This window comes from Crotalus tigris, unplaced genomic scaffold (genome assembly GCF_016545835.1).
Source record: "Crotalus tigris isolate CLP2741 ecotype Arizona unplaced genomic scaffold, ASM1654583v1 scf7180000018388.308857, whole genome shotgun sequence".
Classification (NCBI taxonomy): domain Eukaryota; kingdom Metazoa; phylum Chordata; class Lepidosauria; order Squamata; family Viperidae; genus Crotalus; species Crotalus tigris.
The window spans coordinates 72,590-98,662 of record NW_024096976.1 but is presented as its reverse complement, the minus strand read 5'-3'; the positions used below and the strand labels follow the sequence as shown (position 1 = coordinate 98,662).

The 26,073-nt window shown below is 37.3% G+C and overlaps 1 protein-coding gene across 7 annotated transcripts in view; it reads right to left on the bottom strand.

Moving 5' to 3' along the window:
* Nucleotides 1–3,058: 3,058 nt before the first annotated feature.
* Nucleotides 3,059–26,073, bottom strand: part of HMBOX1 (homeobox containing 1) — a 64,004-nt gene continuing 40,989 nt past the window's right edge. The window contains exons 6-10 of one of the 7 annotated variants that reach the window (XM_039351959.1): nucleotides 25,562–25,644; nucleotides 24,382–24,477; nucleotides 21,151–21,245; nucleotides 20,815–20,916; nucleotides 3,059–12,577 (exon numbers count right to left, since the gene is read on the bottom strand). In XM_039351959.1, coding sequence (XP_039207893.1) covers nucleotides 12,440–12,577; nucleotides 20,815–20,916; nucleotides 21,151–21,245; nucleotides 24,382–24,477; nucleotides 25,562–25,644 — 514 coding nt within the window. In that variant the 3' untranslated portion in view covers nucleotides 3,059–12,439. The remainder of the gene's footprint in view (nucleotides 12,578–20,814; nucleotides 20,917–21,150; nucleotides 21,246–24,381; nucleotides 24,478–25,561; nucleotides 25,645–26,073) is intronic. The other 6 variants (XM_039351961.1, XM_039351962.1, XM_039351963.1 and 3 more) reach the window with 6 other exon arrangements.

The following is a 26,073-nucleotide window of genomic DNA, read 5'->3' as shown; positions in this document are numbered from 1 at the left end:
GCCTTGTTCCTCTTTCTCCCCCTTCTTTTCTTAGTCGATTGATGCAGAATTGTTGGTTTAAGTGGATTGGAATGAAATATTCATACAATACACATAGTCCAGGTTTCTGCTTGCTTAAAAAAGAAATGCAATTATATTGCCCTGCATGTATTCTATAAAGTGAACAGATTTTGCACTATTTTTTCTTTCTTTGCATAGTTTACCTTCAGGCCCTATTCACACATCTATACATGTAACTCTGCTATCTTAGGGTTCTCAACTAAAACTGCTTACATTTTTTACATTTTTCTTTCCTATGAGGGATTAAAAATCTACCCAATAATGCAAGATAGATAAAATTATAATTCTATTGTTTATATTTTTCAAGATAAAAGCCATGTTGATGAAACTAAATTCGCTCATCATGCCAGATTGAGCTGTGGTGCTATGGAATTGTGCTTTTCGTATATTATTTTTCTTTAAATTAATTTTAGATTTTACTAATCAGATTCCCAGCCATTTTCTAATTATATACAAACTGTATATAATGTCTTTTTAAAAGAAATACTCGTTCTGCTGGACTGAACATAGCTTGGGTTAAATAACTTACAGCTATACCTATATATTTCTACAGCTATACATAAAAAACCTGTGTGCATCACACTACAAATTTTCCCCTTATGTCTGTAACTTCTTTTGCCTCTTTTGTAAGCTAAATAACCTCCATTCTTTGCAAATATGGTTTTCTTAATGAAGTTTGCTCGTCACAGTTGGCATTGCTGTTTAGTGGTTAGAATAGAATAACAGAATTGGAAGGAACCTTGGAGGTCTTCTACTGTAGTCTACCCTCCTGCTTGATCAGGAGATCCTATACTATTTCAGTAGTGGCTTTCCAGTTTCTTCTTAAAAGCCTCCAGCGATGGGTCACCCACAACTTCTGAAGGCAAGGCCTTCCGCTGGTTAATTGATCTATTAGGAAATTTCTCCTTAGTTCTTTGTTGCTTCTCTCCTTGCTTTGTTTCCATCCATTGTTTCTTGTCTTGCCTTCTGGTACCTTGGAAAATAGGTTGACCTTCTCATCTTTGTGGTAGCCCCTCAAATATTGGAGCACTGCTATCATGTTGTCCCAGCCCTTCTTTTCACTAGACTAGACATACCCAATTCCTGCAACCGTTCTTCATAAGTTTTACTCTCCAGTCCCCTAATCATCCTTATTGCTCTTCTCTACACTCTTTCCAGAGTCTCATCTTTTTTATATTGTGGTGACCAGAATTAGATGCATTATTCCAAGTGTGGTCTTACCAAAGCATTTTAAAGTGGTTTCTAAGGCACCAAAGCTAGAAACCAGGAGATTCACTTCTAGCGTTAGTTAGCATGTGTTAGCATGAAAGCTGGCTGAGGGGTTTTTGGCCAATCACTCCCAGCCAAACTCACTTCAGAGGAGTATTGTGGGGAAAATAGGAGTATTGTATATTTGTTGCCTTACAAAAATAATAAAGGTGGGATACATATAACAAATAATGTAAGCCTGATATTAGCAGATTAATTTCCTTCCCTAAAGTCAACATTGGGTTGTTGTTTTTTTGCCTGACAATTGCCACATCAACATCCTAACGATGTCCTGATGAATCACTGGTTGCTCATGCCCTGTTGTGCGTTCTAAGTTAGGACTTCTCGCCAACTTTCAGTACTTAATACATTTCTTTAAAGCTCATGTGTTGTTCCATTAATCTGACAAAAGCTTTAACCCCTTCTCTAACGTATATACTAAAAATAAGTACAATGTCAGTTTGCTTTGCTTAGTAAACGGGTGCTGAAGGTTTAGAGGTTCTCCTCTCTCATCCTATGATTCCTAAATTAAGTTTAATTAATGATCCGGAACATTGTCAAAAATCAAGGAAGTTTGTATTTCCACTTCTAAGTTAGTTAATATTCAAACAATTTGCAAGAACTTGTTTTTGTGAGATTCAAACTAATTCTTTAGTGAGTTGTTTCTTTCGTTATGCCTAATTATTCATTTAAACATGATTTTTAATATGTATGTATGTATGTATGTATGTATGTATGTAAAAATAGCCTGACATTTCCAGGATTTCCACCCTATATCACTTCTCCTCTCCCATCTTCTTTATATAAAAAATAGTACTGCAGTTATTTCCCAGTCCTAGCTACATAGCAAGTTTTAGTGACCAATTCCATCGTTATGTTAAAATAGCATCAATTCCATACTGAAATTATTTTTAAAAATCTCTTCCAGGGGGTAACATTTGGTTTCCCCTCTACTTGGTCCAGTGGTGGGATTCAGCCAGTTCGCACCACTTTGGCAGAACCGGTAGCTAATTTTTTGTTGCCCAGGCCCAGAATGGACTTCTGGAAGTGGCATCCACACAGAACGGTTGTTCACATATTTGATTCTCACCACTGACTTGGTCCTACGTTTTGTCAAACTACTGAACATATCTCTTTAAAGTTTATAAACCATTTGCATTTGCTAAGAGTAACTGTATAATAAACATCACTGTAATATCTCACAACACAGGGGATCTAATGTTCAGTTCTGCAGTTCTCCATAAATACTTTACTGCTAACTAGATGGAGCAACTCTCATACAATATAAAGTAGCTTTCCTACATGTTCGTACCACACTTCTTTTTGTATGGTGAATCCAGGACAGCTTCTAACAACCTGCAAGCAGAATCTCGGGGCTAGCCGTGACTTCTGGCTATGGGACTAGAATAGAGAAGGCTGGCTATAGATGTTCTTAAAGCAACTAAAGTTTACAAGTACCTCCTCACCTTCTGCAAATTGTTGAAATCCTGTCTATCCCATGTTTGGGCTCCCCATTATATGGCAGTCTTGTCTTTTTTGATATGGGTCCTATAGACATGATCGATATATAAAATCTTATAATAAACAAACAACTAACTGAATACTGTAGACCCATGTAATCTGCCAAAGAGGTGGCCGACCAGGTTCTAGCTAGAAGAAAATCTTTTTGATGTGACTTTGTGTTTTACCTTGTATAAAACATTTTCCAAAAGCAGAGCTTCTTGGGGGAAAAAAAGGACATTGAAGCAGGTTTTTTTCAGTTATACATTTTAATTTTCTAGTAGGTACAATACTAAAATAAACACAAATTAAAAAAAGTTTATTAAAACAAAACTGTACAAAAAAGCAGTTATACTACAATTTAATTACAGAACAGTCTACTGTCCAAAAAGGCACTAATAATCCAGAATAGGAGATACAATGATACAGGACTCATTTGTTTTTAAGCTAGTTTTTAATCAATACAATAGAGCACTTGTTTCTTTCCCCATTCACATACAGAAACAAGGACTTCTTCCACAGTCAGTACACACTGGTATAAATATGAGCCCTACTTAGAAAGATGTAGTGTCTCTCTCACCCCTGGAAGAAATGATAAGGGTCAACACTATGAGGCATTAGCTTTAAAAGGGAGAGAAAGGGGTTCCACCTGCAAATGAAGAAACATGGGAAACTAAATGAGAAAGCTGGATTTTATCAGTCAAGGAAATTTCAATATACAAAAGGCTCTCACGTCTTTGAGTAAGAGCTTATACGTAACTTATTTTTTAAGGTGAGGAAAAAATTCTCAACAAAAGTTACGCTGGAAAAATGTTTTGGAATTTAACATCCTGCATGTTCTCATATAACCAACTAAGAACAGGATAGTTCTCAATACTCCCACATATTTTTTCTAAGGAGTAAGCCTCTTGTATTTTCTGAGGTATTAACCATTCTGAAATTCAAATATGCTTTAGAGGCAAAGAGGACAGATGCAGGTTTGTGGGAACTTGGCTTGCACTTATCAAAGAAGAAATAAATCCCTTGACAGATTAAACTAACTGATAAACAAGTGGCAGTTCCACTAATATCTTTCCAAAGAGGGAAGAAACATGAAAACTGAGAAACATTAATCAGATATGAGATAATCCTAATTTTGCTCTCTCATCATTCTACTAGGTTTTTTTTTTTTACAAAATGTCTTCCTATTTAGATTACTTGCTTTTTTAATAGAATGGTTATGGGATTGCAAACAAATATGCACAAGACACTTTGAGCACTTAAGACCATCCTACTTTTGTTCAAATCATGGCTACACTAGTCTGCCTTTCAGTTTTCAATTGAGTAATAATCTCAACCTGGCCAAATGCCTTTGCCCTCAATTCTTGAGCTCGTACTTAGGAATTCCCAAATGTCTACTAAAGCCTGTCTGATTGACAATGATTTTTTTTCTTGCAAGAATGCGTTCACAAAGATAGTTGGGATCTCAAACCAAAGATCGCCAAAAGTCTTGACCAACTTTAGCCAAGTGCCAGGTTGCTTCAGGGAAATAGAAATTCACTGACAAGATTCAACCACTTTGGAAGCAACTATGCCAAGTCCCAACAAAGCACATGTTGACACTGCTAAAAGCAGTGAGTTATCAAACCTTTGAGAGTTTCTGTATCTCTGCAAAACCAGTGGCAGAGTATACCCTGGAAATCGATCATGAGGTGGGGGGAATTAAGCAGGATGGGGAAGAAGAGAGAGAGACTGCAGCTTTTTCAAAACTGTGTCATACATAGAGAAGACAGAGACAGAGATGAATGTTAAGAAAAATAAGTAGCAAAAGAAATTTGATTAAAAAAAATTCTCTCACATCCTATACTACATCCTCCTTCTGCTTAGCAGAAAATTGTACGTACACAAAAATACAAATACACAATTTTGTAGAACAGTCTGATTTTAATATATTTATATATATTTATATTTATATGAGTGGCAGGTTAATTTATTATATGGAGCTTTTTGCACTTTTGGCTCATATGCAACAAGGCTTATAAATTCAGCTTTAGCTTTTCATTCAGGTTTTTATTTTTATTTTTCTTCTTTATATAGCTTTTTAAAACAATTGTTTTTTTTTCACATTTAAAGCAGCATCCAATCTGCAATAAGAACTGGTGGCAACAGCAAAGGGGCTGGGTGACAGACAGTCCAGTGTTGTTTGTGTGTGTATCTATGCATATGTCAAAAAGGACACAGAAATAAAAGGGATTGTGGCTGCAAGACAGTGAGACACAAATTACCTCTTGAGGTAGGCTGAACTCAGTTATTATGGCAGGCCAAAACAACACCAGGCAAAGTGTCGGACTGCCACCACAGTAGGAACATGGAGGGAAAAGAGACTGGAATGGAATGGAAGCTAGAAAATGCACAAACTTGGCTTGCCCACAAGCTATAGCAACCTGCAATTGATTAAGCTGCGATGTATTTCAGCTCATATACAAGCTCACAATGGAAGGAGAAAATAAATCTGGTCCCTCCTTATCCTCTTATGCAAGACATATTCACTTCCAATTCCTAGTATAATGTTTAATGCCTTCTCTCCCCATTATCTTAAAACATTGTTCTGGAATGAAAGATAACAGATTTCTTCCTACACTCCTGGTTCCTTTCAGCGCAGGAATCCAGCCAATATAGAGATGAAAGTACTAATTGAGGGAAAGGGAGGGAGGAGTCACTCTTAGACCTTTTTCACATTCATAGAAGATTGCTGGGAATTGTTTATAACTTCTGTTCTGCACATAACAGGAAATGTAGATGAGAAGTACAAAATGCAACCTTCCAACAAGGCAGCACTTTTTTGCAGGGGAGAATAAGAATAGGAAAGAGGTGGACATGGACCTGCTACAGCACTTTTTTACAGCAATTCTTTTGTTAGGCTCTCTCATCATGGTCATTCCAAGATTATAAAACAGTCAGGCAAGTGGTCAACAGTTGTGTTTGATTACAATTCCAATGATTCCCAGCCCACAAGGGCAAAGTCAATTGGAAGGGGGGGAGAGAAAGAGAGAGAGAGAGAGAGAGAGAAAAAAAAGCAACTATGGTTGCTATCCAGTTTGTTCCAGAAGCTAATTCACATTCTAGGCTGCCACATTCTCCCATATCAGAAGGACAAATATAAACAAGACCAGAGTCTCCCATATAAAACCAGGTTCAGTTAGGCACTTTTAGAATTGGATACTAAACATGGGAAATAATCAAGCAGATTCTGAGCATCCTGAAAAATCAGGGAAACTGCTCACTGCCATCTGCTATGGAAGTCAGCTCTTTCATTCACAGCAAATGGACCACAGAACTCACTGCTGAAAGTCTCTTTCCAAAGCTAGTCTTGTTTTGAACACGGGAGGGTGGTAAATGGTCTTGTACAGTAGTTAGAATGCAGTATTGCAGCTACTTCTGCTGATTCCTGGCTGCCAGCAGTTTGGCAGTTCGAGTCTCACCAGCTCAAGGTTGACTCAGCCTTTCATCCTTCTGAGGTCAGAAAAATGAGGACCCAGATTGTTGGGGGCAATATGCTGACTTTGTAAACCACTTAGAGAGGGCTGTAAAGTACTGTGAAGTGGTATATAAGTTTAAATGCTATTGCTATTTAGGCATGAACTTCTAGGGTATAAAGCTATTGCTCCCCTTCAACAACATCACAAAGCAAGGCAGACTTCCTCAGCTTGATGCCTCTAGATAAACTGCATTTCAACTCTTATGGGACTCTGTTGTGCTAGCTGGAAATTATAGAAATTGACATCTAACACAACTGGACTTGTGTTAAAGTTGAGGGGCTTGGCTCTTTGATCAAAATAGGAATTCGCTTAAATACCCTCTTGAGATCTACATAGAACATCGGAATTCTTTGCAGAATTATCTCAAATACAGAACAAGTTGATCTTAGGAAGACAATAGAGTATGATTATCCATAACAAAAGTTGCAAGAAGTTATGAAATTGATAACCAACAAAACAACTGGGCTTCCCTATATTAGAACAGTACCAGGCCAAAAAGTTAGCGTTTCCTGCCAAAAAATCAACTTATCAACTAAATCACGTTTTGATCACAAGCTTCCTATGTATCTAGAAAAATGGCTATTCTTAGTCTCACATAGAGCAAGTAACAAATCACTAGAAGAAATATTTTTCCTGGACAACAGATGCTACCAGCCTTTTGCACTATTTTCTCTAGCTGGGTGATTGGCTTAAATTGTTTGCACAGTTCAATATATTTTGCTCAGTGATCAAAGGCTGAAACTCATAATCATTATGAATATTCCATGTTCAGAGGAAATATACTACTGAATGCCAGTTGCTAATGAACTCACAACATAGTAGGAACAGAAATATTAGTTTGTTTGCAATTTCAGTTAGTACAAGCATGGGAGGAAACTGCTCCACTGGAAGAAAGCTGATGTTACTCATAGAAGTTGCAACTAAAATTTTATCAAGGGGGTCTTTTCACGAAGGATGATGTCAACCACAAGCACAAGGAAATCCACTTATTGCCTTAAAAATCTTTCCAGTCCAGGATACTGAAAAGAAGAGTAAATAGTATAGAGTGTTAAAAACCAGCAGCATTATTTTATTAGGAAGCCCTTTTAAAACATTTGCTTCTAGTAAGGAATCTCTCATGTACTTGTACTAATAATTTTCCAACAAGTTTCGATTTCTCCAATTCTATGTCTATGACTAAGAATGAATGAATGGAAAGTAAAGCAACATTTATAAAAAGGTGCAGGATACACAATATGAAATGTGGGGGGAACAGGTGATGTAAAATGTTGTTGCTCAATTAGAGCTCTCTTCATGTGTCTTGATTCACAAATTTCAAAGTTCACAATTAGGATTCTGACTGGAAATCATGGGATTGTAGTCCTCATATTTGGGGACAGCATCATATTGTAGAAGGCTAGTCTATCAAAATCATATCTCAAACATTACATCATTCAAGTCTGAAGCCAATCTCAAAGCACAACCTCTAAATCTAACACTATAGAAGGTAGAACTGGGTATCTTGGACGCTCAAGAACTGAGAGCTCCTCTTCCGATAGCAGCAATATTACTGTGATTTCTCAAAACCAGGCAATTCTGTAGTATTGAAAATATCCCAAGGCTACACCATTCATCATTTCATGAGAAAATATAATTCAGATTGTAAGCAGGAAGCTAGCTGAGAATTCAGACATAAGGGATGCTTATAGCTCAAATTGCTTAAGATGATTTGCAAGCCTTACTTGCTCATGGAGCAAGTAAGATATTCTACTTTCTTAGTATCTCAAATTCTTCAACTATTCATAACATAAGTCAGACACCTAATGGATTGTGTTGAAAGATCAGAATGATATATACAAAGCACAGGTAAAAGCTTTTGTCAGAGACTTCATCATTGAAAGATAAGAAAAAATCAATTTGGGGGTTCTGAACATCCAAAGCAACAGATAATCCTAACTGAAGAAGAAAAGCCAATCACAGTTTAATTGTCAGTAACAAGAAACTTAGCCCCTGAATTCAGATAAAATGAAAGAACATTAAAATGTGGTAAGAACTTATAACTTGACAAACTTGGATCCACATGTTTATGTCCTTTGAACAAAGCTTGTATTTTATCTTATCTAAATGTGTTTTCTAGTTTACTGTTTCATGATACATTTCTTGCTGAGATCCTCTTTTTAAAGATTCAAAATCTCTTAACAAGAGGCACAATTCTTCTTGAATTAAGATAATTGTAGGCTATTTATTGACCTAATGTTTTAACAAGTTCAGCCTGCATACTGAAAGCTTGTCCATTGCTTCCTGTTACTTATCTGTATGTGCAATACATAAAAGGGCTGAATCCAATAACTGTTTATCATAATTGAAAAGTGCTTCAGGCCAAGCCATGAAGACTTATGGCCTATCAGGAAACTGTACTACTAGATAAGCAGGGAAAGGCTACAAGTTAATAGAAGACACTGACTAAAATTGAATGATATAATTTGCAATGGAAGCCTTATTCAAGAATCTTGCTGTTTTTCTGTTTATACTTGAACTAGCTGGTAGTATCCTGCTAAAACTATATCCAAAGAAAGAATAAAACCTCAGTGAGCAGCAGTACCAAAACAGTAATGGGAAGCTCAATAGCAAAAACCATGATGACTTCATTTCATCAATGCTTCTCAGTTTAGGATATTACTATTGTAGCAATGAGAATATAAATTTCTGCTGCAATAGCTATATTTTACCAGGTCATTTAGCCCACAAAACAAAGTTGTTTCACTTCTTTGTTACCTGCCAAGGTGAGATACGTTTGCTTGTAAATGTCACAAGAAGAAATTCTCTCTGCAGCTACCAAACAACTCCTACATTTTTCCCTGAGTCTAAGGTCAAAACTCCTCATGGAGTTTACCTGCTCTCAATAGACAAACAAGACAGACAACAACAGTTTGCTTCTGCTTTAGTGATCAACAGTTGATTTTTAAAAATTACATATAATATAGCCAATGAAATGTGCAAGGTTGAACAGCAAAATATCAGCAAAACTCTAACATTTTAATTGGAGTCAAATGGCTGTGATGAGAAGCCATCATCAAGGATCCTGATGGAGAAAATGTGTGATGGAGATAGTAACTAGTCCCTGCCCTAGATCCACTGAGGGAAATAGAGGACATATATAGAAGGCTTCCCGCTCAGCCCTTAGTAATTATGTTCAGAAAGATCAGTTGATGGGAAAGATATTTCTTTGCTTCAGAGCTGACGAATAGGTTACATTAGATCAGGGGTGTCAAACTGCCGGCCCACGGGCTGGATGCATCATAGTGAAACGACGCCCACCCCATTGCCGGGCAATGGCAAAAAAGTCCGATATGCTGTGACATGTCACGTGACATTGCAAGTTTGACACCCCTGCATTAGATAATCTGGCCAGCATAAGGAAGCATCCACTATTCTTAAGCAGAAGTTTAACAGCAGAGGGCTGCTCCAGCCCCTCGAAAAGATGGCATTTTATTTTTCTTTATGGCCAATCGCTTTTTCAAAATGTATTCATATCAATCTATTTTCAAAATTTCTGCTACTAATTATATAGCTAAATCCTATTTATGCAGTTACTGAAACTAGTAGGTGCCATACTACATGAAGCAACAGGATCTTGGCAGATACTCCCTCTTTATGTAAGACATCTGAGCATTCAAGATATATACAAAGAGGGAAACCATGATTTCAAATAAAGTACTAGAGAATGGCAGAACTGTCACCCAACTGCCCACACCAAAATGAGAAAAGGGGCCTGTCAAATTTAAGAACATCATGTCACATTTCAATATTCTGAAGATTTTAAGCTTTTGGCCACTTCTCTAAATTTTCTATCATCTGCCTTGGCAAAGCACAGATGGAAACAAGGCCACAAACAAACCACATTTCCAAATGTTGGGAACTGTGGCCCCAGCAGGGACTATATCGTGGGACTGTCAGCATGTCAGTTTCATTTTGAAGTATACTAGTTGTTCACCAATGCACAGATAGCTCAAAGGGCACAATGAATGGGGAAGAATTTCTGTGAACATTGCAATAAGGTGAAGGTGAAAAGAGCACAAGAAAGAGGAAAACCACATGCTACGATCAAGCTGGTGAAAATATGTCTTGCTTTTCAATCACCACCCTTCCTTCATTTCAAAACAGCTTGTGTAGGAGAATCACATGTTGCTAATCGGCCAGGTCCATTTCATCAGAGATGTTCCTCATAGACTATGTTCAAGGTTTATTATTGGATGACTGTAACATGAGCTTACAGCATGTTATTGTTGATTTCTCCAATGATATTTATTTTTTAAAAAATGCTCAAAATACAAATATATATATATATAGTTAAGAAAAAAATAACAAAGTGCTACATATGATCAAGATAAACCAAAAAACCCCTCAAATTTGATTTTTTTTTGCTATATAGAAGTAGATTCATCTCACATTCCATCAGTATTTAACCACTAATTCTAATTTCCTAGATAGCCAATATCTGAATCCAATCTCAGATTGCCCTAACAATAGGAAAGTAAAAAAATAATCCTGTTGCCCAGGAGCACAAGAGCCACTAAATCATTGGCTCATGGCAACATCTAGTTCCTGCTGTAATATGGCTTCCAAGAATTAGTTAACCTGCTCAGACAGGCACAGCTTTCCAGCTGCTGAAGGAGAACAAAACAAAGACGCAAAGAATGTATGCCTAGTTTAGAGAAGTAAAAACATCATGATGTGTTATCTTGGAGAGACAACATCACAGATAATAGATAAGGATCACTGCACTCTCTACTATGCAAATCATGGAAATTTACATGTATGCATATTTTCTGTAACTCTAGTGAAGAGGGATATTGCGAGTTACTTCTTAATCTTTCCCTAGAGTGCACCATACTTTGGAGATAGGGTGTTGCGAGTAAGCAATTACAAACTTTTCAATCCAAGTTGTCTGAAACTTCTGATTACAGGCTGAATTGGAGAGCATTCTGTTGCATCATAGAATGTATGTGTGTGTGTGTATAAAAATAACTATCCACTTCCACAATGCTCATCCTTTGTATATAAATCATGTCTTGCTCCAAGAATAGGTATTCTTTGTGGGGGTGTCTGAGAGTATAATTGTATTTTATGTGGGTTTAAATGCGAATGAACTTGTCAGGGCTTATTTATGACCAAACTGATAAAAGAATTGTGAATGATCCAATCACACCTACACACCTACATCATTCCTTAGCCACCATCTGCCTTATTGACCTCTTATTGGAAGGAACACAGCCACAGTGAGTCTCACTGAGAGACATAGCTTCTTCTATAGATGGAAACTTTGGCCTAACTGGGGAAACTTAGAATTGAGGAAAAAAATGTGTGGTCCCATAACACAACTTGCAAAGAAAAGAGGAAGGTTATGTTGACCACATCAGCAGCAAACGTCAATCAAAACAAGCTGGTGGACTTTCCCCTTCTCATTCCCAACCAGCCAGGACCTTTGGAAAACGGTACTAATCCTATGGAAAAGCAGTAAAGATGATATTGCTGCACTGCCAAGAGAGGCCAGCTTATTGGCACCTGGTAACAAGATGTTGACAACAGATCTGAGCTTTATCATTACCCCATTCTCTGTCCAAACTCTCAACCCAGTGGACATTTTTCTTCAAACCACTGAATCTCCATTGTCTCCTTTTGGCTTTATAACAATAACAAGAGGAAATAAAAAGTGTTAACACCAGGAAGTCTGAAGGATAATCCGAGTTTGTATTGTTGTTTTTCTATAGATTTAGCCTAAGGCTTGGAATCGAGGGCTGCCTACGACACCTGGAAGCACGTTCATGGAATGCTAAAGACAGAGCAGCAAAGGTTTTCATCTAGCTGAGGGGGGAGCACTGGGAGAGGGAGGTCAGTCGGCTTGGTTAATTATCTGACTGGGAGTTAATACTGAGAGTTTATACGCAGAGTCAGAGGGCACCATGCCATCTTCACAGGACAAGACCCTAAACGGCAAACTTGACGTACAAGAGACTGCAAAGTTATATTGTAAAGAAGGACACATATTAGGGACCAGGAAAAAGGCTGCTAAGGTGCTACGTCTAAAACTAAGTTACTTTCTCATCTGGGAGCCCTCCCCCTCCATCGCGTCATCAGTCATCATCCAGGGCCTCTGTTTTGATCTCGCTGGTTCCTTGCCGGGCCAACGCCAGAATGGTGTGATTTACCGCTGCCATCTCCACGGCTAGTGAGATAGGGTCTTGGTGGTCGCTATGGCTAGTGCTGTCATCCTACATAAGTGGAGAAGGAGAAAGGAATGAAGAGGGAGGGGAGGAACAAGTCTCATTAGCATCTTCAACAATAATGTCATCCAATTTTAAAATATGTCTCATAAACAGTCCAATGTTTTCATTCAATGGGCTGGAGAAATGGGGATAAAGGGATTTATTTAAAAAGAACATATCACATGCTGAACAGGCATTGGCTGAAGGGAAAATGGGAAGGAGGAGAGAGGGTATTTGGAGAAAGCCTCATACTGGACAGATGAAAATGAAAGAGGAAAGGCACCCAAGGCAGCTTCCTAGCCTCAAGTTATTACGAGGCATAAGCCAACCTACCAACCACCTGGAGAAAACCTTTGGAAACTCTGACTTTGTCCTATAGCTACAAACAGAAACCTAAACTTTTGAAAATGGGGCAATGATATGAAAGCTGAATTAACTGTGCCATTTCCACAATAGAGATGGCCTTCAGCTGTTAAAGTTGAAAAGTGCCCTGCTGACAGAAGAGTTAGGGAGTAGGTGAGATGATTTGAAGTGGTTTTCTGGAAACAGATTCTGCAAGAACTCCAAATCTGTATAAATGTAGAACTACAGCCTTATTCCATCACTAAGCTATTGTACCAACTAAGATGTACAGACGCAACTCAATTGTAGATAAATGTCTCTGTTAGACAAATGAATACAACTGTGTATTTATAGAAATTCATTGACTAGTGGGGGCTTTTTCAATTAGAGAAGACAATGACTTAGCAGCAGATGTTATCTGTTTATGTGTTTGTATATGAGAGAGAGAAAAACGGGGAGGGAGAAAGGATTTAACAAATTTGTGGCTGCTTCTATACCATTTCAGCAGTCCAAACTCTTTCACTGGATTTTATGAAGATCCAGAAAACAACTTCCACTTATAATCCCTTCTATTTCACCCCACTCCCCATTTCTTCTACCCTTTGTTAATCTGCAACAATCATTACAAGGGAAAAGAGGAAGACCTGTAATTAGAAGCACCCTCTTCTTTTCTCAAATTATTCTTTGAGAATAATTTCTAGATATTCTTTTAGTTTATATTATTAGATTTATTATAGTTTGTTGCTACCTAACTATAGGATGTTACCCAACTAGGATACTTACAAATCAAAACAAACTAAAATTAAGAAGGTACAGGGCATTATCTTTTGATTGCTTCTCAAGAGGAAAATGGGAACAAGCTGCATGCCTTAGGGAGCCTATAGTGAATTTCTCTTTAAAAAAAATTACTGAAGAGTCAAATCCTAATTTTATTGCCAAGCAAGGCTCAAATAATGACTTGTTTTGTAATGCATTGGCCAAGTAAAAACAAAAAATATTTTCTTAAGAGATTTAAATAATTTTTCTCCAATTGGCACTATCCAAATATATTGTCTGAGAATGAACACTGTTGCATAACACTCATCAGTGGGAAGTGATGGGACTGGTAGTCCAACACTGTTGAAAGGTTTCTTGCTGGAAACAGAGTGATTTGAATTATGTTGAGAAGCAGATGGCACTTGTGGCTGGGGGGAATCTTTGCACAGATCCATCTTGTGTACCAGTGATGCCCATTCTGCGACCGAGGAGCCTTGCGCATAGTCAGTTATGCCCTGTCATTTTCTTGTTGGGATTACTACAACATGGTTTTCATAGGGTTGCCCTTGAAGACCATCTAGAAATTGTAACTGGTCCAGAATGTGGCAATGCATAGAGTTCTGGGCACCCTATGGTATGCTGGGGGCTCAAACTGTTCCATAGGGTAGGCACCGCAACTGATTCAGACTTCTGAATCCTATAAGGCGAAAGGGTCTAGAAGGTCAAAAGGAAAAGCCACTATGAAGGAACAGTCAGATAAAAGGTGCCTGAGTCTGCCTCAAGAAAGTTATTGAGAAAACATCTCAGTGCATACAGAGATAAAGAAAGGGAGGAGGAAGCACGTTCAGACTTGAAAAATTCTGTTACAATAGCTATTACAGTGAAAGAAGTATTGACCTACTTGGCATTAGTTTCTCAGTCTGTCTACCTTGTAACCTCAGTGCATTCAGCACTGCGTGTGCCGTTACATTCTGAACCAGTTCAACCTTCCAAATATTTTCCAAGGACAAAGCACAATGTCATAGCCCAACCAAGAAGTGTCTATGGCCTGAGTGATTATGAGCAGAGTCTCTCAGGAATGGATGCACTTGGCATAATTTTATTAGATTTAAGTTAGATTCTGTGATCATTGTTGTCTTCTCTATTTTGAACCTAAGAAAGCTGAAGTTTGAGAAATCTAAACAGGCCAATGCATAAATGTGTTGATTTAAAAACTGGGGTGGGGTGGGAAGTAGGCAGTGGTGAGATTCAGCCAGTTTGCACCAGTTCAGCAGAACTGGTAGCTAATGTTTTGTTGCCCAGATCCAGAATGGACTTCCGGAAGCGGCATCCACACAGAGAACTGGTTGTTCACATATTTGAATCCCACCACTGGAAGTAGGGATGATATTTTTAAAAGGTTTATGTTTTATATTATCATAGGCCTTCTCTAAATGAACAAGGATAATTTTGAGAACAAAAGGACAAAACATTGACCTGCATGATCCTTGCCTGGGATGAAGCAGCAACACTTCACTTACTGTTCCATCTCATACCTTTTCTATCAGACTTCTGTAATATACCTTTCCAGATGCAATTAATAAACTAATCACCCTGTAGTTGTTATCTTTTTCTTCATACAGAAATAATAACTGCATTCTTCCACTTGCCAGGCACAAATGAAGTTTTCATTCATTCATATCCAACAAATCACACTCAAATCACATCTGTCCAGCCACATGATGAGTACCATCTGAAGGCCCATTACCCAGTACTACAGTATATCAATATCAGCAATCCCTTTATCTTGTCTACCCATATGGTTTTCTTGGTAAAATATAGGAGTCATTTACCACTGTCTTTTCCCATGCAGTATGAAATTCCTCTATCATGGCTACCTGATGAAGGTGCCTGTTTGCTGTAGCCGGGCAGTTGAGATGATTTTCACACCTTGGATGACCCCACTGGGAGTTTATACTCTTGGAACCCACTGCCATTTTATTTATTTATTTATTTGTATCCTGCCTCCATTATTTTTACAAATAACTCAAGGGAGCTCCTTCCTCCTCCTATTTCCCCACAACAACAGAAAACCTGTAAGGCAGAGAAAAAATGACTGGCCCAAAATCATCCAGCTGGCTTTCATAGCTAAAGCAGCACTTGAACTCACAGTTTCAATTGGCCCATTGTTCTTTGCCCTTCCTTTCCAGGAATATCTGCTCCCCCTCCCCCAAACTCTTTGATATATTGTATTACAACCATTCCCACTCAAATATTTAGATTACTCTTTCTAGCTAAATGTCATCCAGATCATAGTTATCCCAGGGGTGCTTTTTCACAAGGCAACTGGACTTTCTTGTTTTTCTTTGAAGACATTTTGCTTCTCATCCAAGAAGCTTCTTCAGCTCTGACTGGATGGTGGGGAATTTGCTTCTTGGATGAGAAGCAAAACGTCTTCAAAGAAAAACAACAAAGCCCTGTTGCCTCTTGAAAAAGCACCTTTGGGATACTCTTTCTAGCGTTCCCTCACTTCAGTTTCATCCTAAACTGATTTATCACTTTATTTTTAATTCCATTCATTTTGCTGGAAGCTCTGTGGCTCACTTCACTCTCTGCCAAAACGATTCTTTACTTCGATCAAAATCACATTTTCTCTGCTTTTTTAATCTAAATATTTTTCTTCCTCCCATTGATTATATTTCTTTGCAGCTACTTGTTTTCCTCTACACACTAGTTTTTTCTCATCTTCATTTTGGCAGCAATGTTTCCCTTAGATAATACAAGCTGTAGAAAGAGAAAAAAATGATATTCTTTAAGCTGACCCATGTGGTATTCATCCATTAAAGCCAATTATGCCACTTGATCAGCATGGCTCCAGATGCCCATGGTATAACACCTGCACCTCCAATTTCCTACTTAAATGTTCTTTAATTCCCTATGCAATATGAAATTAAATTCCTTGGAGTGCTGATTCTTTGAAAATAGGAGGGCAATGTACTGTATATCCTTCAGCCACACGCAGGCTTTTAAATTTTTCTAATGGTTTCCAAATGTATTGAATAGTTTGCCACTGAAATTTGTTTGTGGATTTTACTGCAAAACTGGATAGCAAATGTTAACACTAGTATAAACTTAGGAGTTTATATTTATTATCTTTAAAGGGTGTTTTTAAAAAATATTTTAATCAATTCTGTTTTCTCTCAGCTCCACCCATTTTCTTAGAGGCAGCTTCCACACAAAGTAAAATGTGTTTCTTAGCCCTCGCAAAGTTGCCTGTCCTAATTCAAACTATGCAAATTTTACACTTGCAGTTTTCCAAGCATTTCTATTATTATAAATATTCTAATTAATGTATAAATAATATTTTAATAAATATTTAAGGAAGCATCTTCTAGTTTAAAAATCTATTATTCATTGCTCACATTTGCAGTAGCCAAGTATATATGAAGGCACAAGAGCCCAGTGGCATAGCACATGCAACATTTAAAAAAAACTGTCTGAAACTCTAGAAAATTAACTGCTGTAAGCAGGTGTTGATAATACTGAGCTAGAGGGATCAATGGTCTAGTTCTGTGTTTGTGGAATATTGACATTCACATAATAGAATTAAAATGTTATAACTATTAATCTACCTTAAATTAATTATAGCAACTGCATAACACACTATCTTGTACTAGTTTGTAATTGTTTTTATGTTTCTAAAGAGCCCTAGAGAATAAAATCTGAACAGAAAAATGAAACAGTCCAGCACATGTTCAGCAGCAAATGGCTTAATTTAATTAATATATTTTAAGAATGTATATATTGTCTTAAAGGCTAATGAGCCTGTGAAGACAATAGACATATTCAAATGATTATAAAAGAAACTCTCAAACCATATTCCATAATACTGTTCAAAAGAAATTACAGTATAGAAGAATATTTTCAGTAAAAAAAAATGAACGTAATCTAAAGCCCAAGAGTCATTGCAAATAAATTAAGAAAAATGTATAAGGCACCTGCTCCCATGTCTTAATTCTCTTTAAAACACAGCATGAGAGAAAAGTTAATTTTCCTCACCATGATGAAAGACTTGCTATAGCTTGTTGGTTAAAATGGCATCCTCTAAGAAGTGCTTTCCTTCTGAACAGGTCAGCTTGGCTTCATGTAGGAAGGAAGAAGTCCACTATATGGATGGTCTGCCTGCAGTTTATAGGCAGGCAGCTTTCAAAGGCTTTATGTGCCCATGGTTCTTCTCCTTCATCTCCACTGTTATTCTTGCCCAATGTCATATTCATTGTATTAAAATATATCCATCTGGCTTCTCAACATATGATGACTCATAGAGTTAACTCATGCCTAAATGACAAATCATAGAGCTTTTTCATAGCTGCTGCCAAACTAACTGTTAAAAGAACCTTATTATCAGCAATAAAGTTGTAATGGATGGAGAGAAGTATATCAAGTACCTGCAAGTTTTACCAGAAATCCTGGATTTACTTGTGTGGGGAAGGAAATACAATTAAAGCCTTTTCTCCACACACTGCTACTCTGACTCTGAATATGTGCGCTAATACCACAGCTGAAGTGTTGATTTACCCAATCTTGAACTGGAGCCAGAAATTCAACTGGTGTAGAAAAGATGTTACCTGTTTGATCATTTTGCCTCAAATGATATACTGTACCAGCTGAAATTTCTAAATGGCCTTCAAATCTGAGCATAATTAGATTCTGTGATCATTGTTGTCTTCTCTATTTTGAACCTAAGAAAGGTGAAGTTTGAGTAAACTAAACAGACCAGTGCATAAACATGTTGTTTTAAAAACTGGGGTGGGGTGAGAAGTAGGGGTGATATTTTTAAAAGGTTTATATGTGCTCTCTCCATACAGAATGATGTGAATCAAAAGGTTAAGAAGTAGTCATTACTTCTACTGAGATTTATACAATATTATCTCCCATTGTATTATTCCAAAACCCTCAAGAAAAGAACATGATTTTAGATGAAAAAACTGATCCTAATTCATTTATTAACCCACTCTCCCACCCATCTCATTAGTATTTTTTTCTGTTAAATGCTACAAGCAAATATTTGATAGAATTTAACCACTGACGTTTCCCATCTTCATATGGGCTCTGTATCTCTTGTTCAATCCTATGAGAGAACATCAGAGACAGTTCTACAGTATGTTCTATCCAACAATCCATTTACCAGTAGGATTTGCAATTTTAATCTGTGTGTGTCTCGTTAAATGAAGAAAAAATATTTCTTCATCTTGATCAAGACTAACAAATAAACAAGAGAAATGTGGTCACCAGGTTACTAGAACCAGAATGAATTACTAGGCAGTGTAACATGAGCTCATGAAGGAACAATAAAAAACCATGGAAACTCAATAATTGATTTCTGCTTGTAGTCTTAATTAGATTTACAAAAAGGGTACAGAAACAGAGAGTTGGATATGGCCTTACCAACCTATTGAACTTATACCCTGCTTCAAACAATAAATCCAGAACTAGAACATTCTTACCCAATGGCTGCCCAATATATGGCATATTTAACAAGATTAAAGTTCTGTCAGTCTATTAGCTGAGTGAGAACTTGATTACAGAAAAATTACAGACAAAGAAGCTGGATTACAATAGATGACTAATTTTTTCCTAATTGCCTTCATTACATATTCAAGTTAAAGGCTTATATTTTATTTGTTTTTATTTTCCATATTTCCACTAAAAACATTCAAAGAAATTAAATAAAAAGTATGTTTCATGTGCAAAATATATCATTTCCATTAAAAACACACTGATCACAATAATGCCATCTGATCTGACCTAGTTAATGGAGGAACCACAAAGCTAGAAGAATCTCAACAATGGAAGAAAACCAAAGGGATTATCACAACTCTAAATAACTGTTATATTTGTCTTAACGATCAGCCAAGAACTATATGTGTCTAACTCAAACATGAAATGTAGTTGAAGCGCCTCTTCTGTGAGAGAGCTCTTTTTCTATTAATATCCTCTTATTTTCCACTTTAGCAATCAGTTTCCCTTAGAAATTAAAAAGAAAAGTATTCATTTCATATATTTATATTACCAAAATGTACCTAGAGTAGTTTTAAAAATAAGAGCATAAACTAACAGAAAGTATGGGGGAAAGAGGGGGAAAATAAACAACAAAATATGAAGACTGGATGATAGATATGGCCTATCAAGAATGTACAGGCCCTACAGCTCAGAGGCAGAACACCTGCTTTCCATACCAAAAGTGCCAAGTTCATGCCTTAGCATCTCCTGAAATGGTTAGGGGAAAATAAGTGAGACCTAGAATATCATTGTAAACCAGTACTTCAACAACACTGTGCTAGATGGACCAGTGGTGAAAGGCACTTCCTATGTTCCTAAGAATAAAAGCAATTTTTAAAATAGTATCTCAAGAGCAGGGACAAACTATGAAGAAAGCTTTATCCTGCCTTAAAAAGGTAAACATGTTGGCACCAGGAGGTTAGATGGAATATTATTGGTTGGAATTGAGCTGCCATATTATCCATTTACATCAATGCATTCAATTCTGGGAAGAGGAGCATGCAGCTATGCATTCGTTGCATTGTGGGAAGGGTGGGTAAGGAGAGAGTAAGACTTGTAGATCTTTATGGTATAAGCAGGGCTGTGTGTTCCACATCAAATGTGTGATTCAGAAATTTATACTGAAACTTAAGCAAGTGGATATGCTTTTATTTGGTATGAATCATTAACTATTTTCTTTCTAAGACTGAATTGTAATTTTTTGCAAGGAGTACATGGTGGATATGACATGGACATCAAGGTTACGTAAACAATGACATCGGAGGGCAAAAGATAATAGTTGTTAGAAAATGAAAGAGGATTCATCAAATTGGAGGAGAGATGCTTGGCTCATCCTGCTGTTCCTCATACTTCATGGGCTGTTCAATGAACAGCATCACTAAATTGACCATGCATATCTGCCCTCAGTCCAGAATGGTGTGGACAGAAAGGACACATTCTTAAAAGAGTTTCAAAAAGGATGTCTGGGGATGCACACACAGCTCTGGTTACAAGGGCACAGGAGAGAAACAGACACGGTGTTTACTATGCATGGTGGTGCAAATTGGGGGAATTCATCATGCCCCTGCATTTGGCAAATATGTGTGAACAGAGTATCAACTTGCTTGTTTTGAGCAGATCCTCCTGTCTTCTTCTAACTTCTCTGCTTCTCTGCCTCCCTCTGTACATCTTCCCTCCTCCTCCCCATTGCGTACTTGCCAAGTCTCCTGTTGTATGACAATAAATCCATATGGGTGAAGGCTGGTCCATGGGGGGAGAGGAATGCTGTGTTTTTCTGCCTCCCCCCATTGCACAGCAGGATAAAAGGCCACATAATCTTAGGAGGCTGAAGGATGAAAGACCCCACCACTCCACATTCCGCCCCCAAACCCAGAGGAGGAAGAGTGGCCTACAGGGGGACTCTCCATATTGGAGCCCCCTGACTTAGCTCACATACTTACCTGCTCTGAATAGTCATTTCCGTCTACGTCGTCACTGTTGGAATGGCCTCCGGGACTTTGTACATCTATCCCATGACTCTCCAGGATTGCTGCTTCTTCGAAAAAAGCAAATTGATCCCTGAATTATCTGCTGCAGGGTTACCAATAAGGATGAAGATGAAAAACCAGAATCCTCACAAGCGGGGCATCTTGTTTCTTGTAAGAACCTCAAAGAAATACTCAGAACTATTTTTTTTTTCAGCTTAAATTCAGCAACAAGAAAAAATTAATTCTGAAAGCCAAATTCTGCCAAAGAAATGTGGCTACATAGATTTACTCAATTTGCAGAATTTCTCATATAGGCTTGAATAACTTCTGATTTTATATAATTTCCTGTGGTCTTACTAGTGCTGGGGGACAGCAACTGTCTTTTATAAGATACTAAAATATCTTTCACAACTGCCTCTTTAAATTTAGAGATTTCAGCAAATGCTATTTATGGATTCATAAGGACTGGAAACTTTCCCTCTAAATCAAAACAGCAATTCTCAACAGCTGCATTCTGCAACTGGCATCATGGTTTGGATTTTTTTCCTACACTCCTGTAGAATCAGGTCACACATGGAGCTCGTCCTACCAAATAGGCTTGCATTTAGGAGCCCCTTCTTAAGAAAGGGACAAAATGCACATTTTATTAGTGAAACCATAATCAAAGGAGTAAAGCAGCATCCTTCTCTCTCCCTCTCTTATTTTCTATGTAATGATTGGGACTATCCCTTTTCTGCAGTTTTAATTCTGGCTTGATGGTTCTTACAGTAAACCCACACCCTAAGTGAAGTCCCCTTTTCATCTTCATTTCAATATGGTGCAAACCTCTTTTGTGCATGTAGTTGCACTGTTAAAAAAGGAAAATGAATTTGGTTGGAGGAGTATAAATGCCAATTTAAAAGAAAAAAAATCAGTTTCTATCCAGGGTCATCAGCCTTTGAAAATATTTTATAACCCCAATTGGATTTCTAGCTGGCTCCAATCCCTCGACTGCCGAGCTTGCAATACCTGTTCCTTGCAACAGAAATATTCTAGAGTGAAACTCACAAGTTATATGAACATAACAAGATGCTTCACTATTTTTTGTGACATTACAAAGAATCTTAGACTCATCCTACTTTATTGGTCTGCTATCCATACCATTGTTTGGTTTTTAGCTTTCTCATGCTAATGGACAACATCTGCCAGCTTCCTTCTGATGTGTGTGTGTGTGTTTCCCAGGCACCAGCTTGCTATCTCATCCTAAGGAAGTATAAGAACATAAGAAGTTCCCTGCATGGATCAGCTCAAAGGTCCATCTAGTTCAGCATTCTAGTTCCAACAATGGCCAGAGACAGATGCCTCCAGGAAGTCCACAAGCAGGACTTGAAAGGCACTGCTTTTCTCTGGTGGTTGTAACCCTCAGCAACTGGCATTTCAAAATACATTGCATCTAAAACTGCAGATTCCAAATCACCATTCCAGCTAACAGCCAATAAAAACTCTTCTGCTCCATTATTTGGTTTTGTACCCTATGAAAAATAATGTAATTTTGGGTCAACCACCATATTGTGTTAAATTGTCAAAAGTTTGCTTTTTGTTGTTTGTTCTCTCTTGAATCTGCTATCAGTCAATTTCACTGGAAGAACCTGAACTCTTAAATTATTAAAAAAGTTCAGAAATCTGAGGGAAGATTTATACTTGAGGTTTTTCTCTGAAAGCATACACAAATTAAAAATTCAAAGCAAAAAGAAATTAATTTATGTAATTAATTGCACATTTATATGTTAAATATTTTATATGATAGATAGGCACATTTAAAGCTCCTTTTCTGCATAATGTGTTAGAAAATTGTAATTTGTTATTTACTATTCTATATCCAAAGCATTTCAAACTCTGGAAAGTGCTGGATACCTGTATTATTTATCAGTATACAAGAAATGCTAATTAAAGTGAGGACTTTTCTTTAAATATTTATTTTCTCTAGCAGAATATTAGGCGCTGTATGGTATTATATTTGTGACTGTGGTGAGATGATAAAGAGGGAGAAGGATGTGAAGGAAAACTAAATTGGGGGACAGAGATGGGAACATGCCACTGTTCATGGCATCAGAAGGGCCTAATCAGAAGACACACCAGTATATGGTTGAGAGTGATCAGCTGTAAGAGACATACCATGGGGACTTCAGCAAACAATTATGCAAAGCTTTCTTCCTGCCCAGCTGTTGTTGCAGCCATCACTCCCCAGTTTAATTTTTTTTTAACCAGCAACAGCAACCCAAAATAGGCCGGTGGTTGCTTCACCGGCACATGGTTATCACTAATGCTTCCTCCGTCCAATTTTACCAATTCACTAAATATCTGCAGGAGATACAATTAAGGTGGAAGGAACAAAAATGCTGCTATTCCTGCCAGCCAACTCTATGTTTAGAGATTATAATGGGGAGCATCCATTGCTCACCTGCTTCTGTTCCATTTGCATGGAACATGGAGCTACAGTCAAGGCATGAAAACGTAAACCAGTTTCAGATCATAGGTATGTGGAATATTTTAGTTATTCCTGGCCTAGAATAGATTTGGACAACAGGCTAAGATAAGCTTTATAAAGATTTATGTGTCATACAAACTTGTTCAATAACTTGAACAGTCTCTGCTTCATTTTGAGGACACTGGGAGAAATAAGGCAGGTTTTTCAAAAATAATCCAACCGCAAGGAAAGCTTTTCACACAAATTGTTGGTCCCAAGCAATGTGGTACATTGTAGAACATTTTGAGGTATGTTTTAGAGTTCATATGTAGCACTTACTATTCTACTGGCCCTTATTGCCACCCTAAGTATATTAAAATTCATTACTTTATGGCCTAATATTCCCAGATAATCACAGTGGTGGACTAAATATATTTCATCCGTTGATCTTTTCATCAGAGCAAGTGCAGAGAAGTTTCCAACAAAACTGGAAATCTCTAGGTTTTCTTGAAAGGCATGATGAAATTCCCTCCCTAAGGGACTTAAAGATGCTATATACACATATACCAATGCTTTTTGGCGGCATGTTAACATTGATGAACTGTTTAGTGATAATAAAGGAAGAGAGAAAATTTGTTTTGACCATGTTGTCAAGCTTTTACTTTAAAAATATTATCAAGACTCTGTTTTCCTGTTAAGAAAAGTCAATCATGTTCCATCTTTCTTCAGCAGTTCTTCAAGGCTGTCTGATACATTACCAATATTGGCTCGCCTTTTGATTTCCTTCCTTCTATTGGCAAACCAATTGTACACTTTGAGGGAAGTAACTCGCTCCAGATCTGACAGCTTCTTTCCTGTGCAAAATAAAAAAAGAAATATGCTGGTATACTTGCTTTTAATAGTTCCAGGACAAGATCTAGAATAGAATACCAGAGTTGGAAGGGATATTGGAGATGGTTTTCCCAAACCATATGAGAGTTTATTTTCTAAATAAAAATAAAATAAAAAATAAAACCCAAACCTAAAAGTCCTTTTAATAGTTTTTGGAGACCTGTGGACTACAAAGTGAGTATAACCACATCACACATGTAAGAGTACCCAGGACTCAAGAGGACAGGAATTTTAGGACTTAAATTAGTCGTCTTGTGTTTCCCACTAAATTTAATAAACAGCAGCAGCTCTGAGATCCTCCAAAAAGAAACTTAGAACCGCACATTGCTCACCTACTTTATTTTCACAACCACATGCAATATTTAAATCCCACCCTAGTTTTTGTCCTTCTGAAGCACCTGCTGGATATTATATTAGTCAGTGCAACTGCCAAAAATATATTCTGCCCTTCTGAAGGTAGAAACAGATGAACACTATAACATAAGAAGAAGAAATTTAACACTGTTAATTCAGCACCTTCTGTTTTTTAATAAAAAAAATGGCTTGACATATTTTGAGCTTCACAGTTCTCTTTCAAACAGGCTTTTCTGTTTTGAAACACTCTCAAAAACCAGATGTTCTCTCTCCCCATGTACCGAATCTCTTCTTTCCCTTTTTAAATTTTTAAATTTTAATTTACAATTTTTAAATTTAAATGGAAAATAGTCCTGAGATGGTAGATTACTGCTGAAAGTGAAAATGCATTGGGTCATTTTTGAAAATAGTAACTGGCCTTTGACAGCATATTTGGGTACTGTATTTCTTTTTCATTTTGTCTAGGATTCATGCAGTTTCTGTGTTAACACATGCATGGATGACTGAGTTAGAACTAATAAGGAAAAAATATATTTAAGTAAACAAGGCAAAATATATATTAAGAGAGAAGGGAAAGGGGAAGGGGAGGGAAGAGGAGGGGAGGAGAGAAAGAAGGGAAGGGAAGGGAAGGGAAGGGAAGGGAAGGGAAGGGAAGGGAAGGGAGCAATATATCTCCTTGGCTTCCTTGTGTACCTGGCTTCTGAATAACTGCATTACAGGCATTTGCAATTTCTTCTCTCTTGGCCTCATCAGGATATTGATTCTCATTGAAGTAGCTACAGAAAGAAAGAGAGTGTATTCATCTTAGAAATCCTATTCTTTGTACCCATACAAAATAAAGACAACAAACTCAAGCCACAAATCTTTAAGCAACCCTGTATAGAGGAAAAAACATCACCAATTTTAAATATATGAAACAGACTTGTTTAAACTTTTCAGCAGAAGAGCGGGCTGTGAAGAATAATGCTCTTCAGTGCTTTGGATTTGAAAGGGGAGAAATATAACACTATATAACTATAGTGCATATGAGCCAATGGTCAGAGTTCAAGTCAGAGGTAGGCAACCAGAAGCACTTCAAGTTCTTCTTCAAAAGGAAATTCTGCTGGTGATAAGTATATAAAGAGAATTAAGAAAACTGTCACCATTAGACATGATTTATATCAGTCTTATAAAGAGATTTACAAATTATGAATTAGCATTATTTG